Genomic DNA, 12960 nt, shown 5'->3' with positions numbered 1-12960 from the left:
CTAGGGAGGCATCAGTGCCTCCCCCCAAAGATTACACTCATGAAAACCCAACGGAAAGCAGAACTAAGAATGCAGAGACGCCAGAGATACGGCCTGCGCAGCAGCAGGAAAAGAATGGACAAGAAGATCTGGAATGCGAGAAGGAGGATAAACAGGCAACATCTGGAAGACCAAAGAAAGCATCATCATCCACATGAAAGCCCATTGCCACAAAATGACCAAAGATCGAGCTGCCTAGTCACAGGATCAATGTGCAAATACAATTTATGAAAGATCACGCCCTGATTGGCAAATTCATAGGTTATTGGCCAACTGAAAAAGCTCTGCAAGGATGGATTACCTCAAAATGGAAGCCCAAAGGTCATGTAACTCTACAGTTGGGCCCTAAAGGCTTCTTCACAGCCATCTTCAATTGCCTTGAAGACCGGAATCAAGTTCTAGATGGAGGACCCTATTTCTTCAATGCAACAGGTCTTTATCTACGAGACTGGGTCGAAAGATTCAACCTAGATAAGGAAGATTTCAGCTGGGCGCCAGTTTGGATCTGCATGTACTCGCTTCCACTGGAATACTGGGACAAGGACTCACTAACATCCATCAGCAATGCATTAGGCAAGTTCATAAAGGCAGCGGAGGAAACAAAGCTTCGAAGATACACATCCTACGCACGGATCTGCATTTACATGAAGTTGGGCCAAGCACTCTCGGACTCGGTAAGTCTTCTGCGTGACAATTTGAATGGATTCAACCCCTTGACTATGAACATGTACCCTTCCGATGCAGGAGCTGCCATGCCCATGGACACCTCTTTTGTGACTGTCCCTTAAACATGCCTCCTAAACCCACAGAAAATGGAAGCAAGTCTGATCCGGAAGGATTCACCAAGGTAGCAAGCAAAAAAAGGCATACCAAAAAACCTCCCTCAGTACCAAAAATCACTTCTCCATCATCTAATATGCCATCCTCGAGCAACAGCTTTGATATTTTGACAAATCTAGAAAAGGCAAAATCAGACACACCTGCGTTAGCAAAGCCATGCTCTGTTCCATCCACCTATATGTCCCCCACACATATCCACTCTAAAGCCAGTCATCCATTGAATACAAATACCTCTGATAAGCCTGCATCGGACTCACAACTCAGACCATAGGAAAGCCCTATGGTCTGACAAAATTATGGACATTGATGATACACCAGTAGAACCTTCTCAACCACCAACCCATCCGGAGGGAGGCAGTCAGCAAAGTTTAATGGAAGAAGAACTAGAAAGCTTTGATCTCAGAGAAATCGACATTTTCAGTCTAGAGCAAGCTTGCAAAAGGAAAGAGTTTGACACAATACCGGACAGACAACTGGAAAATTTAGAAGTAGTGCTCACAACAGTGCATCAGCATAATACTTTGGGAATACAGCAAGGAGGCAAATGGGATGGGAAACATATCATCAAATATGGGAAGAAAATAGGTAGAAAGACAGATCTACAACGTACCATATTAATTGGGGAAATGCTAGTGGAGTCTGGAAGGTGCTCGAAGTTGACCAAATACTACTGATCTCTACCTACTAGTCAACCATGAAGCTCATCTCATGGAATGTAAGAGGACTTAACGGTCCTAGGAAGTACAGAATGTTAAAGAACATGATTCAGCAAGAACAATCATACATTGTATTCATGCAGGAAACAAATGTAGCACCAACACATTAGAATCCATATTATCTAAAGCCTGGGCAGGATGTCATACGGTAACAGTCGACGCAACAGGTGCCTCAGGAGGGTTAGCCATAGCATGGAAAACTCAACATATATCCTTAACAAATTTCCATGCCTCACATTATTTCATCCAAGCAATGTTCCACCTGATCGGCACCAACATACATGGACATTTAACCAATGTTTACTTCCCTCAGGAGAGTACACAAAAAATCAGGTGATTAGAAACATTGGAGATTCTTAATGCTCCAAGAACTTATCCACTATGGATCACGGGAGGAGACTTTAATATGATCACACGGTTGGAGGAAAAACTGGGAGGCAAAAGAAAGCTGGACAAATAAAGCAATAACATCAAAGATTACATTCAACACAATGGTCTAATAGACTTACCTGTTTATAATGGCACCTACACTTGGAACAACAAAAGAGCTGACTCTGACCAAATATCATCACGGTTGGATAGATTTTTAATTGCAGACAATTTTGTTCATCTTGGTGGTGATATATGCGCTTCTATCCTTCCATTAGCTAGCTCGGACCATTGGCCCATTTCTTTGCAATGGAAAAATCCTGAAAAATCTAACAAAAGACCAATGTTAAAATTTGAAACTTTCTGGTTTAACCACCCTGAGTTCAAAACAGTGGTCAAATTAGCATGGGAAAGCTTCCTTCCCAATGGTGGCTCACTTATGTACCAATTCCAGCAAATATTGAAGCATATCAAAAAACAAATCAAAACCTGGAACTACACCACATTTGGAAACATCTTTCAAGAGCAAAAAGTTCTTAAGCAGAGCATGAAAGAGCTATAGCAGAAGATCATCCTAGAAGGCAGAACAGAGGAACATGCCAGACAGGAACAAAACCTTCTAACATAATTAGATGAAAGAAGCAGACAAGAGGAACTGCTCTGGAGACAAAAGTCAAGAATTAGATGGCTAAGAGAAGGGGAACGAAACACCAAATTTTTTCATCGCACAACTATACAAAGAAGGATGAATAATACAATCTCACACATTCAAAACTCACAAGGAGACAAAATGGAGAAACAGGAAGACATAGAGAAAGAGCTCACAAATCACTTCAAAACTGTTCATCAAGAGCCACCCACAGACAGACAACTTGCCATCAATGAGATAATTCAGCATATTCCTAAACTCATTACAGAGGAGCATAATCAGCTATTGCTTAGACCAGTCACCTTGACGGAGGTCGAAGAGGCATCAAATCAACTGAAAGCTGGGAAAGCGCCAAGACCTGATGGGTTTACGTCCAAATTTTACCGTCACTTCTGGGACTTAATCAAAGCAGATGTTTGGAATGTGGTCAAAGAATCAAGAGTAATGCATTGGTTACTTCCTTCGCTCAATGCAACTTTCATCGCTCTTATTCCCAAAGTAGCGCAACCAAGCACTCCGGAGAAGTTCAGGCCTATTGCACTCTGCAATGTCATCTACAAAATTATCTTGAAAGTCATAGCCAATCACCTCAAACCACTCCTCCCTCTTCTCATTTCACTAGAGCAATCTGGTTATGTCGAAGGTCGTCAAATTCTGGATGGTATTATACTGACTCATGAAACCATCCATTCCCTAAAGATAAACAAACACGTAGGTATGCTGTTGAAAATCAACCTTTCCAAAGCCTTTGATAAACTCAGCTGGACCTACATAAAACAGATGCTATCAGCCTTTGGATTTTTCCCGACATGGGTTAGATGGATTATGACTCTAATTTCATCCCCACTTTGTTTTGTTCTTGTCAATGGGATCCCCTTTAAACCCTACCACCCTTCCAGAGGAATCCATCAAGGTGACCCTCTGTCCCATTTCCTATTTATTATTATGGCTGAGGGACTGGGTCGTCTTATAAAGCATGCTATTCATTCTTAGGATCTTAGAGGACTCTCTGTTCATGGAACCCTGTAATTACCCATCAACAATTTGTCGATGACATTATGCTCTTTGGTCATCCTTTTGTAAGTGAGACCCGAACCTATAAAGTTCTTTTAGATACATTCTCAGAAGCGTCTGGCACCACCATAAATACCACCAAATCTCAAATTTATTTCTTCCATACTCCTATTGCCACCCAAAGAATTATTGCTCGAATCATTGGCTTCTCTCAAGCCAAGCTTCTGTCTCAGTATTTAGGCACCCCTCTTATAGATTCAGCCTTAAAGCATGCTTCTTGGCACCAAATCATTGAGAAAATGGAAAGTTGACTCATGTCTTGGACACACAGAACTCTCAACATGGCAAGCAGATTAGTCTTGATAAAGGCATTCCTACAATCTATGCCCCTCTATCTCTTCTCAGTTCTTGCTGCACTGAAATGGGTGTTAAAAATAATTAGGAATCTGCAACGCAATTTCTTATGGGGTTCCATAGGACAAAACAGAAAATGGGCATTAGTAAAATGGGAAAAAGTTTGCAAGCCTGAAAGGCAGGGGGTGTGGGCTTACGTGATCCACAACATAGCTTTGATGGGAACACGGATTTGGTGGCAATGGGTATCCTACCCACAGAAGCCATGGGCACAACTATGGACTGCAAAGTATGCAAACAATCAACCGCAACAAGAACTAATAAGGATAACTACCACACTCACAGGATCCCTAATTTGGAATGCGGCCAAGCAACACAGAGAGGTCATCCATCAACATAGCTTTTGGGAGATAAGGGATGGGAGGACGGCCCGCTTCTGGATGGATTCATGGCAACAGAGACCCAAAATTGCAGAACTATTACCATGCACAAATCATAATGGAAATGACATTAACCAGGAGGACAATGTAGTGCATTTCTAGACTCTAAGCACCATACAGGGCTTCAGGCAATGGAAACCATCGAGGCAAATAACACAGCAAGAAACGAAAGCTTATAACATGGAGTTACACAAAGAGCTCACCAGCAGAAGAATCAGAGTCAATACTGGAAACGATGTACTCAGATGGGGATATACACCGAAAGGAATATACACCACTAAAGAAGCATACCAGCTAATGTTCCAAACACAGGAACCAATAGATCCTGCTTGGAATCGTATCTGGACTGCAGGGGTCTGGCCAAAAGTTTCCACCTTCATCTGGCTGCTGTATCATCAAAGAATTCTCACTTGGGACAACTTAATCAAAAGAGGATTTCAAGGACCATCCTTCTGTCCCAACTGTCAAAATAATGAAGAAACTATTCAGCACCTCATGGACTCTTGCCACATGGCCAATCAACTCTGGGAAAAGCTCACTTTCAGATGTCAGTGACCTTGCAGACTTCTAGGGGATATAAAAGGCACCATTCGCAATTGGACTCCAGAGCCCTATAATAGCAAAGTTCTCAATAAGCTTTGGACAATACTACGAGGCCTCCTGTGGATAATTTGGAAGGAAAGAAATAAGCAAATTTTTAAAAATAAAAAAATTTCCTTAGAAATCATATGGACAAACTTATGTCAGAACATCAAGGAAACTCTTGCGCTACACCAATGGACAACTGAGGACTTTCCTACCCAGCCTCAGGAACTAAGCATATGGGCTAACTGGAACATCCAGCTCCAGCAGGCACAATTGAACCCCAATAGACCTAGCATTATAACCAGGCAGCTCTCACATTGGTTACACCCCCCACAACATGTGATTAAGTTAAATTTCGATGGTGCCTCCAAGGGAAACCCAGGCAAAGTAGGATATGGGGGCATTTTCAGAAATCATGAGGGCCAACCCTTGCTATTGTATTTTGGTTCCATTGGATGGGATACGAACAATTCTGCAGAACTGGAAGGATTGTGGCAAGGTATGAATCTAGCTCACCAACATAATTTTCATCCCATCATTATAGAAGGGGACTCCCAAATTCTAATCAATATGGTTACTCAAATCCAACAAGGAAGCACTGCTTCAAGAGTTTCCAAAAGCTGGAGATTAATGGCCAGGCTTGAACTTATAGAGAAATGGATAAAAGACAGGAGAGCAATAACTTTTATTCATGTCAAAAGGGACAGTAACAAAGCTACAGATCTCCTGGAAAACATTGAGGTGGAACAGGACCAGATCCTACATTCTGTTATTCTCAACATTATAGATGACCATAATCAATTGCAAGCTTGCACTGACCTGGTGCACAAGGAGGCTCAACTCCCAGATGTGGGTGTTAACTACGGCAATTAAGTTGATTAGACGAAGCAACGGTGGATGAGGCGGCCACATGGCCCTTTGCAACCTTTCCAATGCCACCCTGAATGGCATTCATGGCACCTTGCGGGAGCCATTTAATGCCTGCACTAGTCGAGGCTGCACTAGTCGAGGCAGAGCCATTACCCACTTATCATGGAGCCGGATAAATTTCCTGTTATTCTACCCCTGATTCACTGTGCATGCCCTCTGCAAGTGGGACGACCAACTGAACGCAACAACACTGGCCCTAGATGTTGGCTTGTGAGCTACATTGACTTGGGTAATGGCTTCCACCATTCCCATACCAACTTATACAATTCGGCTCACAACCTCCAGCCCTCTGTAATTTCCTACTTAGCTCTCCTGTCAATCCATCTTCTATTCCTGCAGACTTTCTCCTTGTTCCCATAGCCACCATGGTCTGCCATCGTATGCGCAGTGGATGTGGTGGCATGCACGGTAGAAGCTATTGTTCCCCCTGCTCAGCCTAGCTCCAACTTTGCTTCCCCTGCCTCCTCTGCTAAAAATCCCCACTAGCACAGTTTTGAAGGTAGGTACCGAGATACAAGAAGTGGCAGAGGCAGAGTAGGCCTCCTTAGCTCAAGCCGTGAAGCTACTGCTATTCGCTCTGCTACCTTTCCCCTGCCTTCGCACCCTACTCCTCACACCACCCAGTTTTGGTTTCATAGCTCTTTGAACCGCCAGGTTATAGTAGCTATAGTCTCAATCACCATTACAAAAGAGACCGAATAGCATTCTCCCCTAGATAGTTCTACAGAGGCAGCGAAAAGAGCTGGACCGAGCAGCAAGAATAGGGGCAACAATGACGAGTAGGAAGCTGATGAAGGTCGGAATAGAAGGCATTGTAAAGCCATTGCTGGTAGTCAGCATGTTGAGATGGGCATTCATAGTTACACGCAGGCCTCAGACAGCCATTTGGGTGACACGTCAGGCCCACATGTTGAGGCTAGCTGCATGGAGGAAGGCCATCAGGCACTGGGACATGGCGAGTCGAACAACCCAGATGATTGGGTGTGTCCAATTGTGGAGGAGCCCGCTCCGAAAGACTAAGTGCCACGTGTCGTGCATGCTAGGTGGATTTCTGTCTTGCTCTTGGTTTAGTTTTGTCCAGTCCTATGTGTCCTCAGGATAAACTGTTGGTTTGCTAGTCTAGTCAGGATAAACTGTTGGTCTTGGTAATGATCTGTTTAAATTTTCCACCCCTGTGTGGGTTAATTTTTGGATATATTTTGGACATATCTTTGGACTGGTTTCCCCTCTGTTGGGGCAGTCATAGAGAATCTTGGATGCGTGTTGATTGAGGCTGGTTTCCTTTGTGGCCAAGATTCACTGTAACTACCTTTTTTGTATCATATTAATAGATTAACCTTACTTACAAAAATAAAAATAAACGGTAGCAATTAATATTTTAAAGTCAATGGATTAATAAGCCCAAGGGATAAAATGATCAACCAAAGGAATTATTAGTATTATAAACTTAAAGAACAAATAAACCCAAGGGTTTAATCTTATAAACCCAAAATAAGAATATTATACACGTAAGGGATCAAAAAACGCAAGGGATCAATATTAAAAATGGAAAGGATTGATATTTTAACCCCAATGGTTTAATATTATAAATCCAAGTTGTTTAAATCCCACAATAAATGTTATAAATCAAAAAATAAATATTAATGACCACCCTTAACCATCTTTTATTTTCATATTGAGACAATCTTTGTTACAATGCGACGTTGGACCATGGTTGACCATGATTCACGATGGTTGATTATCCCTTTCATCTCAAGACAATCTTCGTTATAACGCAATGTTTGAAAATTCTCACAATTATTGGTTTTGAAAATGAGAGAATATATGGAACGAAAACTTTGATGAATTTGGGGACTGCAGATGAAGAGCTAGGATTACAAACTTCTGCAAGTGTTGAACTCCATGGAGGGGTGCAAAGGGGGGAGCTCCACTCCCTCCTACAAGCAAGCCATGGCCAGCTGAGGTAAGAAACCAAATGAAACTACTAGAGGGCCTTCAGGAGAAGGGATAAGGAACACGGAAGAGGAACAAGATTTAACCAAAACAAGGGAGGATAATAGAACAAAACAAAATGAGGAAGAAGACAAGAAACAGGGAGTAGAAAACAAAGCGCAAAAGGGGCCATGTAAACCCAAGGCTGAGGTTACACCCAGAGTAGTTTTAAATGACCCTACTCTGTAGGTGCATAGGGACCACATGAGAACCTATGCTATCATTTGTAAATTCATGGGGTTATGGCCCACCGAAAAGGCACTACAAGCGTGGATCAAATACCACTAGAAACCAAAAGGAGGCATAGATTTACGTCTTGGGTCAAAGGGTTTCTTCATTGTGGTCTTTACAAATATCGAGGACAAAGACAGGGTGTTTGAAGGAGGGCCCTACTTCTATGCAGTTGCAGGTCTCTACATGTGGCCGTGGATGATGAATTTTGTCCCGGAGCGAGAGACTTTCACTTCGGTCCTAGTCTGGATAAGACTCTACTCCCTACCTCTTGATTATTGCCAAACTGAATCGTTATTTTCCATAGGAAATAAATTAGGGAACTTTATCAAAGCTTCTGAGGCCACCAGAAGGGCAAAATATACTTCCTTTGCACAAATATGTGTGGAAATGGATCTCTCCGGAGCTCTATCGGATGAGGCCATATTGGAGGTTTTTGATGAAGAATGGGTGCAAATAGTAAATTATGAACATATTCCTTTCAGATGTTGTAAGCGCCATGAGCATGGGCACCTATTTAGAGACTGCCCTCTCAGTAAAATAGAGAATAAAAGTAAAACTACCACGGTGAAATATATTGATAACTTTCAGAAAGTGGGATATAGACAAAAAGGGGGTAAAAGGGGGCCAAAGCCACCTCAAGCAGAAGGGAAACAAGCTAGTTTGAACAGGTTCCAAGTACTCAAAGAAGAGCAAGAGATAACAAAGGCAGATCAGGTAATGGAAGGTAGCCCAAGGGAGAAGGAGAAAGAAGAAAATAGTGAACAAACACAAGATAGTAATAAATAGAAAAAGACTACGTTGAGTGATGGAGAATTGGAAATGGACCAAGAAATGACCCACACTAAGATGGATATGGAGGATCATGAACTGCGGGATATTCTTGATAGAGAACAACTAGAAGACTAGGACAAGAATGAATTTGGCAATATTTTTGAAGTGAAAATGTTGTTGAAGACAAAATGTAGGAACTCAATCAAGTCCTTATCACAGATGGCTTTGATAGAGTCTAAAATGATCAAGTCACCAAACATAATCAAGACTGGGAAAACTTATGTAAATAAGAGGAAATATTTTGGAGACAAAAATCTAGAGTTCAGTGGCTAAAAGAAGGGGAACGAAACACTAGATTTTTCCACAGATCCACCATGGCGAACAGATCTCATAATAGGATCTCTTCGATGAAGGACAAGGGAGGTCATCTACTTAATACCCATGAAGAGATAGAAAAAGTATTAGTCCAACACTTTTAAGGTATAGCAAAGGAGACCATTGTAGACAGAGCTCATTGTATCAGGGATTTAACAAGGCATATACCTAGACTAGTATCAAGAGAGGATAATTTCAATCTCAATAGGCCTATGACTAAAGAGGAGGTTAGTGAGGTCATTAAAGAAATGTAGAATGGCAAAGTGCCAGGCCCTGATGGTTTCAATGTGGATTTCTTTAAATCTTATTGGAGCATTGTTAAACAAGATATTCTGAATGTAGTGGAGGATTCCAGGATGAATATAACCATTTTGAAGGTGCTCAATACTTCCTTCATCTCCTTGATCCCCAAACAAGATAATGCTCAGACTCCAGACAGGTTTAGACCCATAGCTTTGTGCAATGTGGTGTACAAGATGATATCCAAAGTTGTTGCCAACAGACTCAAACCCCTTCTTCCTACTCTAGTTTTTGTGGAGCAATCAGGTTATGTGGAGGGTAGACAAATTCTCAATAGCACCATTCAAGTGCATGAGGTGGTGCATTCATTGTTAAGCAATAGGAAGGTGGGAATGATTATGCAATTGGACCTTGCCAAAGCTTATGATAAGTTGAATTGGACCTATATCTGGAAGGTCCTTCTAGCCTTTGGACTTGATCATAACTGGGTAAGATGGGTTATGGGACTGGTAACTTCTTCTAGCCTTTCAATTCTGGTTAATGGTTCTCCTTCCAAGACTTTTACTCCTTCAAGAGGCCTCAGGCAGGGAGATCCACTCTCTCCCTTTCTCTTTATCCTCATGATGGAAGGACTTGGTCGGTCCATCAAGCATGTGAAAGAAGTTGGTAACATCAAGGGTCTCCAAATCTCTGAGACTGGACAGGCTTTGACCCATCAACAATTTGTTGATGACACTATGCTGCAGGGAATCCCCACGATCAAAGAAGCTCTTTCTTATAAACAAATCCTGCATGACTTTGCCATGGCTACAGGTATGGAGGTAAATCTCTCCAAATCCAATATTTTTTTCTTTAATACTAATATTGCTATTTAGAGAAATATCTCTAGAATTTTGGGCTTTCAAAGGGATGTCCTTCCTTCCAAGTACTTTGGAGTTCCTCTAACTTATAAACCTTTGCACAAGAGCATTTGGGAGCCAGTGATTAATAATATGCAGGATAAAATCAGGAAATGGACTATCAGATCTTGAAATTTGGCAGGCCAGTTGGTGCTTATAAAAGTTGTTTTGCAATCAATCCCTGTCTTCATGCTTTCAGCCCTTCCAGCTCTAAGAGGAGTTTTACAACAATTTAGAACCATTCAAAAAGACTTTCTTTCGGGTAAGGGGGAGGAGAGAAAGAAATGGGCCTTGGTAGCCTGGGATAATATTTGCAAATCGGAAAACCATGGGGGTCTTGGATTGGATGATCCGGAAGTACTCAGCAAGGCTTTAGGGGCAAAATTATGGTGGTGTTGGGTAAAAGATCCAAAGGCTCAGTGGGCTAGTATTTGGAAAGAAAAATATGCCAGCACATGGCAAGATAATGATCACATAAGGATGACTATCATAATAAAAGGCTCCCACATCTAGAATAAGGCCTGGGAGAATAGAGGCTTAGTGCAAAAAAATAGCTTTTGGGAAATCAGAGAAGGAGATCTTGCTTTGTTTTGGGAGGATAAATGGCAACAAGAACCTACACTGTTAAGAGAGGACTTTCTAGACCTCAAGAAAGAAACTGATACCAAAGGTTTTCTTAGGGTAAAAGATTTTTGGTATTAAACAAATAATGAAGGAAAATGGAGAACCTGGAAGAATATAGAATTCAGGGATGATAACCCCTTGAAAGCAAAAGCAGATGCACTACTGACAATGTTGGACCAAAGGAAGATTCTTGTTTTAGAGGGGCATGACCAACTTAGATGGGGAAACAATAATGAAGGCACCTTTAATCTTAAGGAGGCAAAGAGCATAATCCTTGAGCTCGACTCCAATCTACCGGATAGGGTTTGGCAGAACATATGGAGGCATCAAGGTTGGATGAAAATTAAACTCTTCATGTCACTGGTACATCATAAGAAAATTCTAACTTGGGAAAACATTCGGAAGAGGGTTGTTCTGGGACCTTCTAGATGCCAGCTCTGTGAAGCCCAAGAGGAAATAATGGAGCACCTTCTCAATAACTAAATTTTCACCTCCAGGTTGTGGGATACTTTTTCCACAATTTTCTAATAGACAGATAGGGACAAAGGAAGCATTATCAATACCCTAAATAACTGCAGATGAAACTTCTCTGATTATGAGTTTCTTTGCTCAGATTGGGCTTTAACTCCAAGCTTCATAATTTGGAATGTCTGGAAAGAAAGGAATAACAGAATCTTCAAAAATGAAAAAAGTTCCTCCCAACACATTATTGAGCAGATCTTAAGACAGCTTAAGGAGATGGTTGGTACTATAGTGCGAAATTCCGCAAGGAACCCACCTTCAGAAAATGAAATGCAGATACTTCTTCAATTGGGTATGCAGGGGTTTATACCATAGGGAATGGATAGGAAGGTAATGAATATGGAACATAGGCTAGATTACTGGCATCCTCCCCCTCAGGGTTTTCTGAAATACAACATTGATGGGCCCTCAAAAGGCAACCCAGTTATTGCTGGTTTTGGAGGGGTGTTATAGGATGAAAATGGTTGTATCCTTTTTATTTTCCATTGCCATTTGGGAAGAGCTACAAATAATATGGCAGAATTAATGGCACTTGAGCAATGTTTAGATTTCATGAAGCAGGATAATCTCCAGAATATTATAATTGAAGCTGATTCTAAGTTGATCATTAACTTGGTCAAGAGAATCTACTATGGCACAGAGCTGGAAAAAGTATCAACACATTTGAGGTTGCTTCAGGTCTTTCAAACAATCTAGTTTCACCTCCTATGCTTACGTACCGTGAGTTTTACTCATGTGCGAAGGATGGAAAATAAAGTGGCGGACATTCTGGCCAATCAACGGGTGCTCTGCACCAAAAGTAGGGTTAAGGTGAGCTGGCAAGAGATGCCTTAGAACAGATTAAGGGAGCAGTGTCTTGATTAGGCAGATGAGGACAAGAAGGTGTTCTGAAACAGAGCCACAGAGACGAGGTCTAGCTGATTTGGATTCATTATGAAGTGTTATTTCAAAAGTGAGGTCTTTTCTGGGATGTAGGTCTATGTCAACCTCCTTAGCCCAGGTAACAACAAACCAGAAGTCTCAGGGGGATGGCTGGAAGGAGGGATCTTCATCTTCCTTTGGCCCATGCACCTGAGGAGATGGGATGGTACATGGGGCCGGAGTCCAAACTTTCTCGGTAGACTCAAAAACCCCACTTTAATTCATGTGGTGGCTTTTTCGCCCTTGGGGTGGTTTCCAGTCTTTCACAAGCCCATAAAGCCAGAAGCGGTTTTTTGCAATCGGGAGTGATTCCACTCACCACGCAACACGTGGCCAAGGGTGGGGAGGAATTACCACCCTCATCACGCAGTAATTATCAGTGCTTTTAGTTCAAGCGATATGATCCTCAACTGTTGGATCAAGTGAGGAAGATCCACGGCCAGGAA

At 41.9% G+C, this 12960-nt stretch overlaps 1 protein-coding gene across 1 annotated transcript; it reads left to right on the top strand.

Annotated features, from left to right (window-relative positions):
• Positions 1–266: 266 nt before the first annotated feature.
• On the top strand, positions 267–827 carry LOC149252068 (uncharacterized). The gene has a single exon (XM_089454065.1). It carries the CDS (start codon positions 267–269, stop codon positions 825–827), a length of 561 nt encoding a protein of 186 aa, XP_089310191.1.
• Positions 828–12960: the final 12133 nt, after the last annotated feature.

This window comes from Pinus tabuliformis, chromosome 7 (genome assembly GCF_031772625.1).
Source record: "Pinus tabuliformis cultivar Carrire ecotype Pingquan chromosome 7, CPIR1, whole genome shotgun sequence".
In the NCBI taxonomy this organism is placed as follows: domain Eukaryota; kingdom Viridiplantae; phylum Streptophyta; class Pinopsida; order Pinales; family Pinaceae; genus Pinus; species Pinus tabuliformis.
This window is presented reverse-complemented; position numbering and strand designations above follow the sequence as displayed.